At 39.9% G+C, this 19,380-nt stretch overlaps 1 protein-coding gene across 4 annotated transcripts in view; it reads right to left on the bottom strand.

The window, feature by feature from the left end:
- Nucleotides 1-19,380, bottom strand: part of RYK (receptor like tyrosine kinase) — a 112,330-nt gene that overhangs the window by 67,058 nt on the left and 25,892 nt on the right. For all 4 annotated transcript variants that reach the window (XM_027960289.3, XM_015091755.4, XM_060395636.1 and 1 more), the window contains exons 2-5: nt 18,257-18,378; nt 6,737-6,836; nt 4,781-4,915; nt 1,705-1,758 (exon numbers count right to left, since the gene is read on the bottom strand). In XM_027960289.3, coding sequence (XP_027816090.1) covers nt 1,705-1,758; nt 4,781-4,915; nt 6,737-6,836; nt 18,257-18,378 — 411 coding nt within the window. The remainder of the gene's footprint in view (nt 1-1,704; nt 1,759-4,780; nt 4,916-6,736; nt 6,837-18,256; nt 18,379-19,380) is intronic.

Raw genomic sequence — 19,380 nt, 5'->3', positions numbered from 1 at the left:
TGGTGCATTAGAAGCCCCAGGGAGCTTACAAAGTCTGTTTCATTCAAGGTTTAATCTTCTGCCTCAATCATACCACCTAGCGTGTCACAGCGTCTCGGTAAATGTTAGGTAGATGAAAACAAAGAAAGGGAAGGGAGGAGAGAGGAAGCAAGGAAGAGACCAAGGATATACAACACTCTATTCTCCCTGTGAGAAATAATAATCCTAAGCATAAAAGGAATGGATAAAATCACCAGAATTTTAAAAGTAAGCTTGGGGAGCAGTGATATTTTAAAAAATAGTTTAATTTCTTCTCAAAGACAAATCCAAATGAAATATTTTTAAAAGGCAGATAAATCTCATATTATTTTCTCTTTAAAAATGGTATGCTTTGAAATATCCAGAACTATTCAATTTAACCAAGCACAAAATCTAACTACCAGTTTAGAAGAGAGAAAAACATGTTAAATGGCACCATTAAAATGCAGATGTAGAAAATTCTATGAGACAAATGAGTCAAGTTCTTCAACAAATAAGTGACAGTGAAGGGAAAGGGGTGGTTTCTGATTAATATAATACATGTCAACCACATACAGTGTAAGTTTGCTTCATTTGGATCCTGATTCGGGGAAGAAACTACACACAGACAGCTTTGAGACAATCAGGTTAATGGGAGCATGGATTAGCTACTAGAAGACATTAAGGAGTTAGTTTTGTTACACATGATAAATCAAATACAAGTAAAGAGGTGTTAGATGATTGTGGCTTGTTGACTGCTGCTGCTGCTAAGTCACTTCAGTCGCATCCGACTCTGTGTGACCCCAGAGACGACAGCCCATCAAGCTCCCCCGTCCCTGGGATTCTCCAGGCAAGAACACTGGAGTGGGTTGCCATTTTTTTCTCCAATAACTAATGGCTTTTAAAAAGTTCTTTACACTGAAACATTTATAGGTGAAATGGCATGATGCCTAGGATGTGCTTTAAAAAATTCTACCCTTCCCTACCTACCCACCTGTCTGAAAGAGGAAGGAATCAACAGTACAGGACTGGCAAATGTTGATGATTACTGAGGGTGATGGTCACATGGGGGTTTATCAAAACATTCCCTTGACTTCTCTATTTTTGAATTTCTCTGCCCCAGTTGTTTCTAGTTTACTTCCATAAAGAGAATCTAATACCATGTTAAGATGCTGTTATTAAAACTGCTTCAGGAAGAGTAAGACTTAAAGATGCACCCATATCAGAAAAGGAAAAAGAAGTCTAAGTTATACAATCTTATGGAACCATTACCAAAAAATAAAAACCTATGCTGCGTTTCTGCTCTGTAGGTTTAAACGACGTGGATCTTTCAGCTCGTATTTTCGCCTGGATGAAACTAGCTGAGAGCTGCATCCAGGCCATGAATTAGATTTTCTAACTTTCTGTTAAACAGATGAAGATCTTACACATATTTCATATTCATACTTTAATTATGGCCACCTGAAATGATGATATAAATTCTTGCTTATAAAAGTTTTTTAGAATTTTACTTTACAAAATTTTCAATATTCAAATAGTTCCATCTAAATATACCATTCTACAAAACATCAGTTAAATAAACAGCATGGCATCACTTAATCTTTTGGGAAATTGGAAACCACAAAACCTCCAAGCTTCATGAAATCAAGTCTATTTGCAATCAATTATTTTTCATCCCTAATGATGGAAAAATACAGTAACACTTACAAATAGTTCTGCTAGTGTTTTTGTCCAAGGCTGAAGTTTTTACTTCTTCAAGTTCTGAATTTAAAAGGAGATAAAAGATGCTTTAGAAGTTCTTTTCCATGAAAATCCTTATATATTGTAATTAAATTTTCTGAATTTTTTCTAACAGTTTTATATTCTAAAAGAACATTGCCTAAACTAAGTAACAAGGTATTTGTTGCAAAATGATAAACGCTACATTACTATTCTGATAATCATCACTGTATTCATCAACCAACAGTATATGCCTATATTAGCCAATTACAGTCACTCATTGAAAAAGGGTTTCTGTGGTCAAGAAGTCTATGAAAACCTACAAACCATAACCTCTGTGGAGGCTAACAGTGCACATTAGCAGAGTGTAAAGGCACTGAGGAGTCTCAGAGTAATGAAACTTGTCTGAACCAATAGTTTCCATCCTCATATGATAAAGGAAACTTTTCTTGCCAGTACCACCAATTAACATTCAATACAGTACACACATGTTTTCTGTTGCAGACACTTTTCAAACAGTACTAAGCTTGAAAACCATATAAATAAATATATTAAGATCACATACTAAAGTAAGAATCATGAATGTGAACTGGAAGATTAGGGTGGCCAGAAGTACAACCACCAAAAAAAAGACTGGTTCAATATTAAGTTTAAGTCAAAAACAGAATAGAAAACTACATCAATGGTTAGTTTTCATGTACATAATAAAGAAAATGGAGAGGGTATGAGATCATTCTGAGTATCAGCTGAGCATTAAACCTCAGTGGGTACTAGCACTGGTGTGCTCCACAGACTCCATCACACTTGGCCATCATTCTGCCTTTAAGCACTAACAGTTGAAGTGCCATTGTACAGGCAGCACCACCTCCCTAGGGACCAGGAACCATCTGTTCTGCACTCTGTATCTAAAGTCTGCTTTGGCTTTAAAATTACATGAAACTAAGTGTGTAACTGGATATGCAAGAACTGACAAATGTACCAAAACACTAAAGCTAAAATGGGGCTAACTTTTCATTACAAAAATGTCTATTCTGGATAAAGAAGTGGTGAAAATATACACACACAACAAAATAAAAAAATAAGAAAATCCTACCATTTGTGACAATCCAGGCAGACTTTGAGGGCCTTATGCTAAGTGAAATAAGTCACACAGAGAAAGACTATGAGATACTCCATGATCTCACTTATATTTTCAGACTCCAAGAATTAAAGTTTTTTGAATCATAAGAGAAGAGATTAGATTTGATATTATCAGAGGCCAGGTGTGAGGAAAGAAGAGGACCTAGAGAGGTAGTCAAATGGTACAAACTTCCAGTTACAAGATAATTACTGCAGATATAATGTATGCATGGCATATGTTATATGTTAACTGTATGATTATGTGAGAGTTGTTGAGTAAATCCTAATCTATTAAATTCTCATCACATGGAAAAATTTTTTTTCTTTTTTTGCTTTCTCTATTGTTCACTACATGAAATGATGGAGTGAAGTCACTCAGTTGTGTCTGCAACCCCATTGACTGTAGCCTGCCAGGTTCCTCCGTCCATGGGATTTTCCAAGCAAGGATACTGGAGTGGGTTGCCATTTCCTTCTCCAGGGATCCTCCCGACCCAGGGGTTGAACCTGGGTCTCCTGTATTGCAGGCAGATTCTTTACCATCTGAGCCACTGGGGAAGCCCACATGAAATGATGGCGGCTATATAAACTTATTGTGATAAGTTTCATACATTGTGATTTCACAATGTATGAAAATCAAACCATTATACTGTCACCTTAAACTTATACAGTGATATGTGTCAATTATATCTCAATAAAACTGGGGAAAATACAGAGAGAGAGCAACTGTTTACTCTTAATTAAAAGATTAAATGAGAGCTAAAAAAAAAACGCCCATTCTAATGCAGTACCACTTTTTTGCTGGCACATATCTGGACATTAGCCATTTTAATTCTGGCTAATGAACACCTGCTGGCCTCAGGTGTTCTCATAACACTCAGCAGTAATCCTGACTAGGAAGTGTGTTAAGAGACAGTTTGACAATGAAGCAGAAGCACAGGTTTGCAACCCAGCTCCATCACTTAGTTATCCGGTCTTGGCAAGTTGGTCGGACTCTCTGAGCCTCAGCTTCCTCCTCAGAAACTGGAGATAATGAGAGAAGCTACTGCATCAGGCTGCTATAAGCATTAAATGGGTTTAATGTGTTTGTAAAGCACTTGGAACACGGTTGTCACTCAGCAAAACCCAAACTCAGCAAGTTTTCTTTAGTATTTTTTTTCCTACCTTACATACTAAGCAGCTCCACCACTGTGATGGGTAAATTCAGGTCACTTTAATCTCTATGGAACTTAAGTGAGTGGGTTGGATTAGATAACCTTTGGGGAGAATTCTAAAATTCTTGCTCTATGAACTTGTGTGCTGAAGCTCTTTCATATCTGCTGCAATTTCTTGAGTAACGGATTACTCAAAGCCAAAAACTACCGACAACTAGTAAGTATTGACATATAGAATTTTAAGTTTCATGATAGTAGATTAATCTAAAATCAACCCACCTACCTCTTGAAACAGGTTATTATGCCATTTTATAGATGGAAAAAAAAAAACAAACACCTGAAGCTTAGGTTAATAAAAGGAAATCTATTCCAGTACTCCACCAAGGGTAGAGTTATAATTCTAACATGTTTTTCTGGGTCCAGGGCAATGTTTCTGTATAAAAGTAATTCATAAAGGAAACATAGTTAACATCCCATTACTCAGGGGCCCCTGTCTAAAGGCTGTAATTTCTTTACCTCTTTGGCCATTGGTGCTATTTCACATTCCTAAAGGAAAACATTCTTACCAATTCTGACAAAAATTTTGAGAAAGCAGGGACTGAGTGGGGCCTAAATGAGATGCCTAGCTAGAAGCTATCATGGTGATTATTTCAGAATTTCATCAGTTAGGCTCTCTTTTCTTACTTGCAACTATAGTCAAGATTGGAACACAAATCTGTAAAAAGATGACAAAATCTATTTTTGATCTTCTCACATCTATATAAAAAACATACTTTAGTAAATAAATTTCTTACTTTTATAGCACATTTTCCTTCGTTTAAAGTTTAAGACTGTAAAGTTTTTTGAAGAATTTACTGTCAAGTTGAGCTGCATGAGTATCATAACCTCAGAATCTACCTTGCCCGTACAGGAAAGCTCGACCCGAAACACTGTTAAAAAAAAATAAATAAGAAAAAATATTTAAATTTTCTAAAAATCAACATTAATGTCCCAAAATTTAGAATGTATTTCTGTTGCAATAAAACTAAAAAATAATACATTTACATAAAATAGTAAGCAAAAACTTTCAGAGAATTTATCTTTAGACTACACAGCTTTAAGTATAAAGTACTATAAAAGTTAACATTAAAGAACAAATCAAGACAAAGGAAGAGAATTATTTTCAAATTTGCTCATGATTTTTAATACACCAATTTGTCTCCTAAACTCTCTTATTACCACATAGTAAAGATACAAGATCATGAGGCAAACTCCATATCTTACCAGGCACAATCAACAACAGTAACAACAAAGCTCACTTGATAAAAAGGAAAGACAGTTTTACCACCAAAATGCAATTATGTATTGTTGTTAAGGAAGAGATTAAATATAAAGCTATAAATGAAACTGATAAATTCTCACCTATGCATCAAAAAAAAAAAAAAACTTTCTAAGCAGAAACTGTTTTAATTAATTACCACAGCAATGGGATAACAGACTTGGGTGCTTTTTTTTTTTTTTTTCAATCTTTCAGTTTAAGACTCTTTCTACAAATTTAGAATGCATCATTCTACCATCTGTATCAGCGTATGAACAAATGGGCATTTCTGAATTTCTTTATTAGCCCATAAAAATTAATCAGACTTCTCATATTTTCTTAAGGCTTAGATTAACATATGCTACTGGTAACAGTGAGTTAAGAAAGTTTCATAACACTGGGGCTTATACTTTCAAGTTTTAAAACTTTTCATTTTCTTTAAATCTCACATCTTCAGGAGCCCTTCTCAAAAGACGCTCAAAACAAACTGGTATAAACATGATACATATCATTTACTCAGGCAACTCTTGAGAACCTATCGTATTCAGATGTTACGCTAGGCACCAAGGGTAGACAGCTGAAAAAGACAGCTCCTGCCCTCAGGTGGCCACAGGCTAGCAGGCACAGACAAGGACAGAGAATTACAAAATAATGTGATCAATTTTAAACAGTTAAATAAAGATCTTACAGGGCAGGAAGAATAGAAAGAGTTAACAAATGGAGGGAGAGGAGGCAGAAAAATAAGAGTAAAGACTTTGAGTCTTGCAGAATATTTAATATGAACAGAAATTCAGATGCAGGAAAGATGGAAAAATGGTTCCAAACATAGAGATCAGCATGGGCAAAGCCTTGGCTCTGAGAATCGCATGCAGCCTGGCACTGCTGGAGCACGGGGACGATCCAGCAACAGGCTAGACAGACAGGCAGGGGCAGATGCTAAGCACAGCACACCAGCTGGAGAATCTGGAAGGTGCTCAACAGATGAGGGTGGGGCACTGAGGAAGTGACTGTCCAGGCTGCAGTGCAGGAGCTAATGGAAGAAAAGCAATATCAGACAAAGGGGCTCGGGTCAGGGCCAACAATGCAGAAAAGGAGATAGGGAAGAGCCGAGCGCACGTGATTCCAGAGGAGATGGGGAAAAGAAACCGTTTAAAAAATCCAAATAATCCTTATTTACAAAAATCACTTGTAAATCACTTGTGATCACTTGTAATCACTTTAAAGGACTTATGCATCTTATACCTATGTTCTTTAAAGGTATGGGTGTGTGCGTACGTGCTAGGTTGCTTCAGTCGTATCCAGTTCTTGTGCGAGCCCATGGACTGTAGCCTGCTAGGCTCCTCTGTTCATGACATTCTCCAAGCAAGAATGCTGGAGTGGGTTGCCATGCCCTTCTCCAGGTACAGGGGATACAGTTAAAAACAGCATGTTAAACTCCGTCACTGAGACTCACCTGATAAAGTGCGTGGAACTTCCCCCTGAGCAGAAATGTTGACCTGGGGCATGTCCATAGCCACAAAATTGTCTACTTGGAATCCCAGCTTATATTCAACCTATAATATGGAGAAATAAACAAACTGGACCTGTGATAACAGACAGGGCTTAGTATAGCTTGACCACACTGATTTTGGTCATTAACAGATAATCTAGCTCTATTTTTAAAAGTCCAAATTGTCAGAAACAGTCTTAGGAATGTTCCTGTATTTTCACAGTCAAAGACACCAAGCCAGGGAAGTTTAACATACGCAAAGCAGCCAGAGTGAGAATCCAGATCTGGTGAGTCTAAGACGTTTCCCCACCAAACTGTGCTGCTTCTTACCTTGGGGTGTATTTTATTTATTTCTTCCAGTTTTACTGAGATTTAACTGACATATATCACTGTATAAAATGGTTTCAGCATAATGACTTGACTTACATACGTGATGAAATGCTTATCACAATAGGTTTAGTGAACATCTATCATCTCATATAGATACAAAATTAAAGAAATAGAAAAAAATTTTTCCTTGTGATGAGAACTCAGGGTTTACTCTCTTAACATTCATACATAGCATACAGCAGTTGATTACATTTATCAGGTTGTATACTGCACCCCTATCTTATAACTGGAAATCTGTAGCACCTTTTCATTGTTTTCATCCAGTTCCCCACCTGTCCCCCTCTTCTGGTAACCAAATCTGATCTGATCTCTTTTTCTGTGAGTTTGTTTGCATGTTTGTTTGTTTTTGAAGTATAACTGACCTACAACACTATGTTAGTTCCTATTATACAACAGTGATTTTTTTCCTATACATTTCAAAATGATCACCACAATAAGTAGTTATGATATGTCACCACAAAGACAATATTAGTTATTGATTATACCCTCCACAATGTAAATTTCATACCCTTGACTCTTTAATTTTGCAACTGGAAGTTTGCACCTCTTAATTTCCCTCGCCTCTCTCTTCCCCCAACCCCTCCTCTGGTGAGCACCTGCTTGTTCTCTATGTTTAGGACTCTGTTTCTGTTTTGTTACCCTTGTTCATTTGTTCCTGGGAATTTTCAACTGGATAAAAATCCAGTCCAGTAAGCCACCCTCTATCTCATGCCCAGAACAGTACCACCACTCTCCTAAACCACCTGCCATCTAGGAGTCAGAAATCCTGCTGAGGATCACAGTCACCGACAGAGAAGCCCTAGGGAGGCAGAGAGATATGAAGAGCCAAGGGGTTGAGATGCATAATTTACAGTCGATGACTAGTCACCAATGTCTTCTCTAGCTGATAAAAGCCAAGCTCTGAAGGCCTGTATGTGACTGGCAGATGAAGGTCTGATCCGTAAATCCACTCACCTCACAAGTAGATTCCAAAGTACAAATTTCTCATAAAATATCTATGCTGCATTCTCTAGTCCAGCTTTCACCACTAATAGAGTTAATGTTTAGATGTCCACCTAACTTCTGGATCTCAAGTGATTCAGAATCCAGAAAGGAAGACAGATGACTAGAAAAATGTCTCAGGAACACCAATATTCTCTATCAATACCTGGCCTCTATAGGTGGCTTGATAGAACCAATCAGTATCAATCAATATCAACACCAAACACACCCCTTTTGCTAGCAAGATGTTCATGAAAGAAACAGCTCAAACTGCAAAGCAATAGCTGAAATTCAGAATGGATGCCATCTTCAAGACCCTCAACAAGGCCTTATATTTCCCGATATTCTTTGTCCTGTCCTTGGGATTCAATGAGAAGGGAACCCCTCTCAGTGGTCACAGGCCTTCCAGTGAAGGCTGGGATTGGCAGAAGCCAAAGGGCAGAGGGTTAGGAAAACAGTAGTAGGAAAGAGGTTCAAGAAACCATTCTTCAAGAAACTTAACTAGAAAGAACATAATTAGGTAATGGCAGAATAGACTTCAAAGCCTATCTTTCTTTTTTCAATGGGAGATACTCAAATGTGGTACACGCTAATGGAAAAAACCAATAAATAGGACATAACAAAGATGAAAGAAAACAGGGAAAAGAGTAACCTCCCAGATTGTAAGAGAAAGGATGGACACCTGGGCACTGACTGAGTCAGGAGGTGTCTAACCCACAGATAAGAAGGGATCAATCCAATGACTATAACTCCCTCTCTTGGTTCCCCTTTTCACACTTCACTTGAAAGTTCCAGAACAGTACTGCTGTTGTTCAGTTGCTCAGTCATGTGCGACTCTTTGTGACCCTGTGGACTGCAGCACGCCAGGCTTCCCTGTCCTTCACCATCCCCCAGAGCTTGCTCAAACTCATGTCCCTTGAGTCAGTGATGCCATCTGACCATCTTGTCCTCTGCTGTCCCCCTCTCCTCCTGCCTTCTTTCCCAGCATCAGGGTACTGGGCCATTCAGGTGTACCCAGAACGCTATAGGGATATGCAAGTATTAAAGCACTGCTTTACAGTTAAGATAGATATACAAACAATTGTTAAAAGTTGTATTTGTTAAGTGCCATGTTCATAACAAAGGAAATGCTCTTGCTGCTGCACATCAGTGACTTGGTGGTTCCTTGGTTTGAAGTGTTCCCGCTCACCTTAGCATGCGGCAATACTTAGTCACTGCCACCAGGGGGTGTGAGAGAGCCATAGCCCAGCAAGTGTGGGCCAAGAATGAGCAGGCTTTCCAGCAATACTTACTAATATTAAGAAAATGCGTTTGACTATATTCCTATATCCATGCAATCTCTAAACAAAGCAATACATGAAAGGCAACTGCCTGAAAAAAAATTCAGCACAGTCAGCAAGAACTGGATTGGAACCATGAGACTGTGTGACCATCAGATAATTTACTAACTTTTCCCGAGCTTCAGTTTTTATAAAATGCTGCTGCTGCTGAGGATCAAATAAAATAATTAAATGACACACCTAACTGTCAGTCCAGTACAGGTCCCCTCTGATAAACACAGACCCCAGTAGCATCAGCAGTCATTCCAGGGTGGCCATGCTATGCCCCACTGCACTTCCTCATATTGGCCAGCCTGCTCCTGACCGCCAAGATTCTGACACAAGCCTTCCTGTGCCCTGCCAAGAGCAATCCTGCAGCCCTCTGTATTGTCCCCTATCTTGGGAACCCCACTAGACTGAATAGACTCTCACACTGTCGGCCTCTTCACAAGAGTCTTCCCTGCCTTTTCCTCCAGCCCGGCTTTCCTAATCATTTGGTCCCTGTAACCCTCAACCCTCAGGGCCTAGACAGCAGGGTCAGCATTCCCTCAGGATCTTCAGGTCCTTTCTCTACTTCCCTTCCTCATGCACAAGCCCCTGTACTCTAAAGCTCACAGCTTCTACTCACAATGGCTATTTCTCACGCCATCATCATCAGTGTCACACGAGGACTTTACAGAGCCCGTGGCGCTCGGCTCTCCTTGTCTCCTGCCATCTTCCTGGTGGCTTTGATATTAATATTCAGCATTCCTATGTACTGAAGAAGTACTTCATAACCAAAACAAATGTAAAAATCCCAATCTATCAAAGAGCCCATCACAACCTCTGATTTCTACAAAACCAGTTCTTTGATTCCAACACTGATTCAACCAACACTTATGAAGCACATTTGTAAACCAAGGGCTGTGCTCATAGCTGGGATGTAATAGCCAGTGACACTATTTCCATTCTCTCCAGCCTATCCATCCAGGGACCTGGTTTCACTTTCCACAGACTGTGCCCCAGAGAAGACTGGCTACCAACATCGTCTTTTTGCCGTCAGAACACTGACCACCTCTCACGCCACCCCTGCTGCCCAGCACAGCCAGGGGAAACCACAGACCAGAGAGAAAGCTGCTCTTACACAACGATGATCCCCACGTTCAGGGTAGGCCATTAATCCCGCTCAGCAGTCCCTTCCCCACTCAGCCCCTTCTCCCTAGTCGTCTCACTCCAAACCTCATGGGACTCACGGCTTCACCACCTGCTGCCCGCCCCACTTTCCTCCTCTCAGACAATGCTCCTGTCCCCTTCACCTGGCACACAAGAACCTGCACCCCACTTTCTGCCTTTCTTTTCAGCTCCAGGCAGATTTGGTGGCTCAGATGGTAAAGCGTCTGCCTACAATGTGGGAGACCCAGGTTCAATCCCTGTGTCAGGAAGATCTCCTGGAGAAGGCAATGGCAAACCACTCCAGTATTCTTGCCTGGAAAATCCCATGGACGGGGGAGCCTGGTAGGACACAGTCCATGGGGTCGAAAAGCGTCGGACACGACTGAGCGACTTTACTTTTCACTTTCCAGGCAGATCTGTTAGAGCACTCTTCCTCTGCACTCCACTCCCAAGGAGAGATTTATTCCCTTCTCCAAATGATAAACCCTTCTCTCAGCACACTAGCCTTAGCCCACTAGACCACTAATGGGATCCTGTATCATCAGCTCGTCTCTCTCACTCTCCTACATCTTCATTCTCTCCCATATGCCTAATAACTTACTAGACATATGTGCCTAATAATCTTACAGCTCTCAAACACAGCAGATTGAAAACCAAATTTACTATGCTTCCCCACACTTGCTGTCTCCTTTACTCTAGGTCTCAATAATTGCAGGCAGAGGCACAGCCAGCCAGGGACCAGAACCCCTGGGGCAGTAGACAGAGCGAGCTGCAAACAAGGTTAAAGGCCCTAATTGTAGTCTGAGGGCAGGGACGAGACCAGCACTGGAGAGCCTCAGTGTGGCAGGGGGTGAGGGCAAAAGGTAGAGAAATGGGCTCGTGAATGGAGCTGGGTAGCATCAGAGGCACGCGGAGAAGTGGTGAAGGGGTTGAGCAGGATTTCTGAGAAGCCCAGCCCTTTGGCCAGCAGCAGCCGCCTGGAACACAGAAAAGCGTGAAAGCATGGCGCCTGCCCTGTGGCCTCCCTTTTTGAGGGACTGCCTAAACATGAAAGGCATTCCAAAGCAGTTCTCTTCTCCCTCAGGAATCTTCAGAATATAAAATTTTAAATTGTAGTTTCTGGGGTTAGAAACAGCTTATTATTAAAGGGCAGTTTTTTCTATTTTGGCATGCCATCGATCTATACAGACTCTCACTGGCCAATAATCCTTTGAAGAAACAGATCTGCTCTAAAACTAACATTTATAATCTACTGGAACAAAGAAAATCTGAAAATCAGTTGTTTATCCGAACAAAGAATGAGCCAAAATACTTCAGAAAAGAAATAAGAAAAAAATATAAATATTTGAATAAGCTAAGAAATAAACATTTTTTGTAATCTTCCCTTACTTGGAAACAAATGGTAATTGCAAATAGGCAGCTGCTAAGTAAAGCCACTTCCTCTTGGAACCCAGTACAGATTTAAAGTGAGTACACTTTGCCTGAAGCCCAACAGCCTTTCAATTTCTCTGAAATTATCACAAGTGCTGCCTTTCTCACAGAAACCCCACTCTGCAGGGGATACAGCAGGCTGGCCCCCAGGGCTGCTGTAGGAACTCTGGACAAGTTCCCTGCAGACCCTCCTGACAATGATGAATTTCTGAAACCAAAGAACAGCTTATAGAGACTGAGTGGGGTAAGTATTCTGCTACCTTTTGGTATATTTTTGCCTTTCAGCTATCTAAAATATCTGACACTTAACAGATGCAATTGCAAGTTTTTTTCCTGGATACTGGAGAATGTTCTGGAATGCCGAAGCAAGTTGTTATCTGTTAAAACCAGCAGTAAGGGGACTGTGAAAGAAAAGCAACACCAGAGTTCTTACCCCATCTGGAAATGCAATTAACCCATTATATTTACCAACCACTCTCTAAGGCAGTGTGATACAATGTCAAGAGTAAGACAAAGCTCCAGTCTCTGAGAAGACCACAATCTGTTTGGCAAGATAAAACAAAGTCACTGCAGAACACTATTATCAGAAGCTTCGATAATGTTAAAATATCCACAATGAAGTGACATACCAAGAAGACTGAAGATCTTTAGAAGCAAGTATCTCATCTTCTGGTAATTCTTAAAAAGCAATAATTGCAAAGTGTTGGACCCGAGAAGCCTTGACTCTCCTTCTGAAAGTTCCTAACTGCATTCCAGAGCTAACAAGATCAGGTGAAGAACTCTTCATCATGTCTCTCCTGCCCCCTTGCATGACTATCATTTCAAAAATATATATATACACACACATACATACACATATCTAGATGCTTATCCATGTACAGACTATCTTTAGAAGGGGAGATCAGAATCAGGGAACAGTGGCTGCCAATGGAAGGGGAGTTAGGTGGCTAAATTGCTTGGGGATGGTACTAGAAAGGGCTAGGGGATTTATTTTTCACTACATACCCCTATGCCTTTCGCATTTTGTACCATATGCATAAACAAAATACTCAAAAGATTAATTTTTAAAATAAACAAACTTCAATTAAACAACTATGCTAAAACCACAAAAGAAATTATGCCCTAAAACTGGAACTAGGAGTTGCAATGGAGGTCAAACCTGACATTAGATTTAACATACACACACTCCTTTGCTTTTTTACTATAAAACATTTTAAGTCATAACATGACTAGTACTTTCCTCAGAATTCTTATACCTTCTACAGGCTTAGCTATATGTTCAAACTATGAGTTACATTCATTTTTTTCCATTTTAAAACTATATTTTTTCAAATTTACAACTTTATTCACAGTAAAATATCTGCAAAATCCCAGGTGTGCAACTAGTTTGCCAAATAGTTTGTCAAGAATACACGACCCATGTTTCCACACTTCTAGATACAGGCATCCACTGCCTCCGAAGCGGCACATCCTAACTGAAAAGCTCTAACTGCTCCGAAGTTGCCCCTTTGCTGAGCTGTGCCCTGTGCATCTCTTCCCTCGTCAGTTAAGGAGCACCTGTAACTAAGTACCAGGTGCTGCAACAGGCACAAGGGACCCAGAGAAAGATGAAAAGAGGTCCCTACCCCTGACGTGCTCAGCGCCTCAACGGGAGAGAGAAGATCAACTACAAAAATCTTCTTAAGAGCATAAGGGTGTGAAAGGAAAGGGCACCTGACACAGCTGAAAAAGCGGTGGCACCAGGTCTAAGTTTCATGAGCTAATCAAGAGCTAGTGAAGTAAAGACTGGGGAAAGGGTATCTCTAGCACAGCGAACAGCAGCACAGTAACAGAGTCCAGGGCATTCAAGAAATAAAAAGAGACACTAAGCGATTAGCTGGAGGGCGGGCAGAAAACAAAGACGAGATCATGAAGGCTCCCTATGAAACAGAATTTTATTCTGGTGGCAACCGAGAGCCTCAGAGCAGCTTTGCAGGGGGTGCAGCAAGAAGTCAGTCCAGAGGCCAGGAGACCAGTTAGAAGTCTGCTATTTTTCCATAATCGAGAAACATGATCAAAACATGAAAGCCTAAGTTAAGGAGGAGGCATTGGATCTCAAGAGAGATAAGAAACTAATTTAAGGCATAGTTATGAGAGAGAATCATCTGGATCATCTGGACTTGGAAGGTGCAGGAGGCGTCTAGGATCCCTTCTAGGCATCTGGCCGGGCCGGGTAAATAAATGGTGATGGCCTCCAGCAACTCAGGGAACTTCTGACTTACAAAGACCATCATACCAGTAAGGGCAGCCCAAATGTACACTAAGGATGGTGTTTAACACCTGCCACAGAAGAAAGTTATGCTCTACAAGATAATGTGAAGAATGCGAAGTACTGTAGAGCTACACTAAGGCTCCTCCTCACCCAACATGTACCCAGACCAACACTACTTCCCGTTCCAACATATACATTCATCTGAGCCCCTTCTTCTATGTATTCTCCCGCACTCCAATTTCCTCCTTGTCTACAGGTTTCTAAAACTCCTCAGGCACTCATAAGCAGTCAGATCCCTGAAACTCACTCAAAAAAAAAAAAAAATTAGTGTATGTATATTTTTTAAAACAAATGAATAAGAGGTTTAATTCTGTTCAATTCTAACTGCCACATCCCACATTACCTTTTTATTCCTAAATCACTACCCATACTCTTGCCTGGGAAATATTCTCATGGTATATATATATATCAGCAATCTTTTTTCCCAAGGGGGCCCCCAAACAATCACATCCTGTTCAAAGTCAGTAGTTCATTCAGAATAAAATCTCTACTATTTCATTAGATTTTTCACAACTTTAAAATATATGTATTATTTGTTTTTATATTCATCAACATTACAGATGGGAAAAGTAACAAAGGACTAACCATCAATTTTTTGGAGACTATAAAAAGCTTCTCTACTTGAAACAATGGATCTCAGAGTTGCAAGGGAACCTAAAATTCAAGACCACCATTCCACAAATGTTTAAATTCCTTCTACAACACTCCCCCCAAATGGTTACCCAGCGCAGATCTGACCTCTTTCAGTGAGAGGAAAAATCACAATGGCTAAAAGTGAAACCGAGTTTTAAACACAGGTGCAAAAACTAGTGTTTGAAAGGGTGTTGAGTTACAGAATTTTATATAATTTCAAATTGTGCACACGTGTGCGTGCCAAGTCACTTCAGTCGCGTCCGACTCTTTGCAACCGTATGGACTGTAGCCTACCAGGCTCCTCTGTCCCAGGGATTCTCCAGACAAGAATACTGGAGTGGGTTGCCATGCCCTCCTCCAGGGGATCTTCCCAACCCAGGGGTCAAACCTGCATCTCTTATGTCTCCTGCATAGGCAGGTGAGTTTTTTTTACCACTGGCACCACCTGGGAAGCCCTAATTTCAAATTATTTCCCCACAATTACTTGTTCATTATAAAGGAGAGAACCTTACAGTGGAGAAATCTGGTGAGCTGCGCGGTCACAGTAACATCCACAGTAAAAGGACAAGCTGACATCACGCGCCCAGTGGAGGACAGCACTGCTGCGGTGTTACCACCAAGGAGGTATTCGTGAGCCCAATCACGAGGAAGCCTCAGGCAACTCAAACTGAGGTGGCCCTCCACCGGCCTATATGTCCCTAAATGTCAGAGTCAAGAAACAGAAAGGCCACGGGAGCAGGAAAAAAAAAAGCCACAAAAAAGATGATTGTAATTAACTGGTGAAGTGTGAGTTCTGGAGATTAGGAACAGTCTGTGTCAGTGTTAAGTTTCCTGATTTTGACCGCTGTACTTTGGTTATATAAAGAACGCTCCTATCCTTAGAAAATATACACTGATGTACACTGGGGTAAAGGGCACGAAACATGCAATTCACTTGCATGCAGTTCAAGAGGAAAGACGTCTGTGCACATGAGAGTAGGGAGAATGAGAGAATGAATCATAAAATAAATGCGGCAAACCAGCAACAATTTGTGAATCCGGGTGAAGGATAAATGAGAATTCTTTGCACTGTTTTTGTAATTTTCTGTCTGAAATTATATAAAAATTAAAGGTTACTCCCCTAAGTAATGGTAAGGTCACCCAAGTAATAATAAAGTCACACAGTACTGAAAAATGCATTAGGTTTGTCTCCTTGAAGAGTCCAGGTGCCTACTCATTCAAACCAACAGACCTCAGATTAAAATGTCTCGAGTGAACCTTTTCTGAGTGACCTATGTCATTTACGCTGGCACTTCAACATATCCAAGTTACCATCTACTAAATGTTCTTAGATCACATGAATCTTCTCCCTCTGTTTTTGCAGATTTCATCCTAAAGAGATCTAACCACTTCCAAAAGAACATCCCCTATTTGGATACCCCAAGGCAATAATGTTGGACTTGAGGTGTTCTAGACAGCAAGGCACATACACTTTACCCAGGATCCAAGCTAATTTAACTTTCATCAAAACATTCCTGCAGGTGTATTTTAATGCACGTATGTCTATATGTGTACATTTCTCTAATATACATGTGAGCATATATAAAAATGTGGATATATGCATATTTACATAATCATTTTTGCTTACCTAACTGGCAAACAAATATACTTAAAATATTTAGCATTAAGCAGTGAACTGAAATAAGCACCTTATTCACTTTGTAAGGAATGTTGGCTCATTGGTACCATCTTGGGAGAGGGATGGGAGAAAGAATTTGGTAGTAGCAATCAAAATTTTAATCATGAACATTCTCTAACCCAGTCATTTCACTTCCTGATCACAATGTACTATTCAGAAATAATGCTAAAAGTACACAAAAATTTCTGAACAAATTTAGATATTCTTAATATATATACACACACATATACCTATATACATATATACACATTCAGACACATATTTTTTCTATGATTCTATATTCATTAATAATAATGCTAGACACAGCAACAAAAGATGACTACCAATTGTTTTTACCATCCCTTTACCATAAAATTTTGCCTGCCAAATGAATGAAACTATTTGTAACAGGGAAGGGAAATGTTATTAAAAATCCATACATCAATGAAGCACTTAACAAATAACCATACATCATACATCCATACAATATCATACTATAAAGCCATTAAACAGACTGAGTTAAATCTGTAATTACAAAAGTAGAAAGTTGCCAAGACATAGTATCAGGTAGGGAAAAAGTACTGTGCAACACATGTATCAGGTAATTCCCTTTTTGTTTAAAAAGGAAAAAGAAGTACGGTTTCAAGTATCAAGTACACCAAATTTATAAACAATGATTATTCTTCTCGGTTCAGATGTACAAAGTCTTAACAGTTCTTAAAACAACTCTGTAATAGTTGAATTTTCCCAATAACCATTATTGTTTTCTAAGAAGATACAAAGATCTATATTAAAGGGGTCAGATTTAAATGACTTGCTTAAGAACAAATACCACTTTATAATGATTTTTTAAAAAGTAAACTCTACAATAGGCATTTTTATTTTAGTATAGCAAAAACTATTTTTATTTCCCAAATAAAATCCTACTCAGAAGCTTATACACGAGGCTGACAAAATAAAAGAAACTGAAGCTGACCGGGGAAGGTGGACTCTACACTCAGCCTCTCACTCTTTGACTTAAGAGAAAACTTACCATGATAGACGAGCCCAAACAGAGGAAACCTGAAGAATTCAGCAACAAGTAAACCGGGCAAGAAGTTTGTTACAGTTAAAGAAGCTTAGCCAGAGCCAACACAAGTGCTTATACGTCCTGTTCTTTCCTTTTACTGCTTCTCCATAACTGGGAGAACTGTACCCAAGACCTCAAACGTGTCTAAACCACCTATCTTACCAATCCCCCAACCCCTCATTCATAGCTCTTCATAACACCACAGTCACTAGCAGGTCCACCTGTCCCCTCTTCCAGCTAGAGCTACATCCTTGCTTGGAAAGCCTGAAAATAAGTGTTCTGTCAGAAGCTAGTCACATACATGACTAGCTTTCTTTTCATTTTCAAATGAAAGGCTACTTCCATTTTCAAGGATTTTGCAAGTCTAGAGGAATGGGCTCAAGATTTAAAACACATATCTGAGAAGACCCAGTACCGCTACAGCCCACCACCCACTGACCCTCTTGTGCAGCTGGCAGCCCACCCCGGAGATCCAGCCTCTGCCTCAGCCTCTGGGCCTGGGTGGTCCTGTCTCGGCCTCTTTGGTGGACCGCTCTCTTACCTTGGACTTTGCATGCCAAGTGAAGTGCAGGAAATTTGTCTCGCTGGGTACTAACAGGTTAAAGGATAGAGCGTAGTGACTAATAAGGTCATTTCTCACATAATAAAGTTCTGCATCAAGACCTAGGAAAAAAAAGAGAAAAAATTAAATGCCCCAAATACCCTCAAAAGCATTCAAATACTGATCCTAATAACAGAGTAAAAGCACATCCCACGCGTGCTGCCTTATAAAGCAGGAAGAAGACTGGATTTCATCATTGCCAACAAAGATGAAGAAACTGAGATTTGGAACAATTAAGCACAGGGGTGCTGGAGCCAGAACTCTGGTTCTGAGAACCACCAATGCGACGCATTTCCTTTTGGACAAAGACCTTCTCAGATAAATGCCTACAGACAAAAGCCCCTTCACCCTGCAAAACTGATGTGGATTTAGGAAAAGAGACAGGCACCTGGGGGAAACATGAGGTGAGTCAAGGCCTCAAGACCCAGCCAGAGGTGATCCTGGCTTCTGTCAGTTCGATGTGCTGGCCACCTGAACAGCATGTTACCAAGGTACCCTCACACCACTGCCACACAGATACACATCTTCTTCCAAATCTGAACTGCAAAGCAGAGAACACTACACTTCTCATATTCTCAGGACTGCCCTCTCCACAAAGCAGATGCTCGCTAAACTCTTGTTAGACAAGTTAGCACCACAGATGAAAGAAAAACATATCAAGATGCCTAAGAAATGCTAGAGATTTCAAATTTCACTCATCTCCACACCACTTTCTTGGCCAAGGTTACACCCAACCTCCAACACATATCACATTACTCAGTTTTGTGATAACCCCTTCATCCTACTTGTATTAAATATTTTCTTTAAAATTAATTCAATTTTTAAATAAAAATTTAAAGGAAAGATTTAATCACCATCTTAAGAAGAAACCCAGTAATTACTGAGAAAAAAATACAAGGTAACAAAAAAAAAAAAAAACCTACCTACTAACTGCTAGCTAAACACTACTGTCTACATGAAGGCTGTGAGCCTGAGCACAGCTCATTGTTTACAAAAAGGGAAGAAGAGGGTAACAGCAAGTGCTTGAGAGAGGTAAAAATATCAGAAGTTTTCTCCACAATATA

The sequence above is a fragment of the Ovis aries genome, chromosome 1, assembly GCF_016772045.2.
Source record: "Ovis aries strain OAR_USU_Benz2616 breed Rambouillet chromosome 1, ARS-UI_Ramb_v3.0, whole genome shotgun sequence".
NCBI classification, from domain to species: Eukaryota; Metazoa; Chordata; class Mammalia; order Artiodactyla; family Bovidae; genus Ovis; species Ovis aries.
The sequence above is the reverse complement of the archived record's forward strand: the minus strand, read 5'-3'. Positions and strand labels throughout refer to the sequence as shown.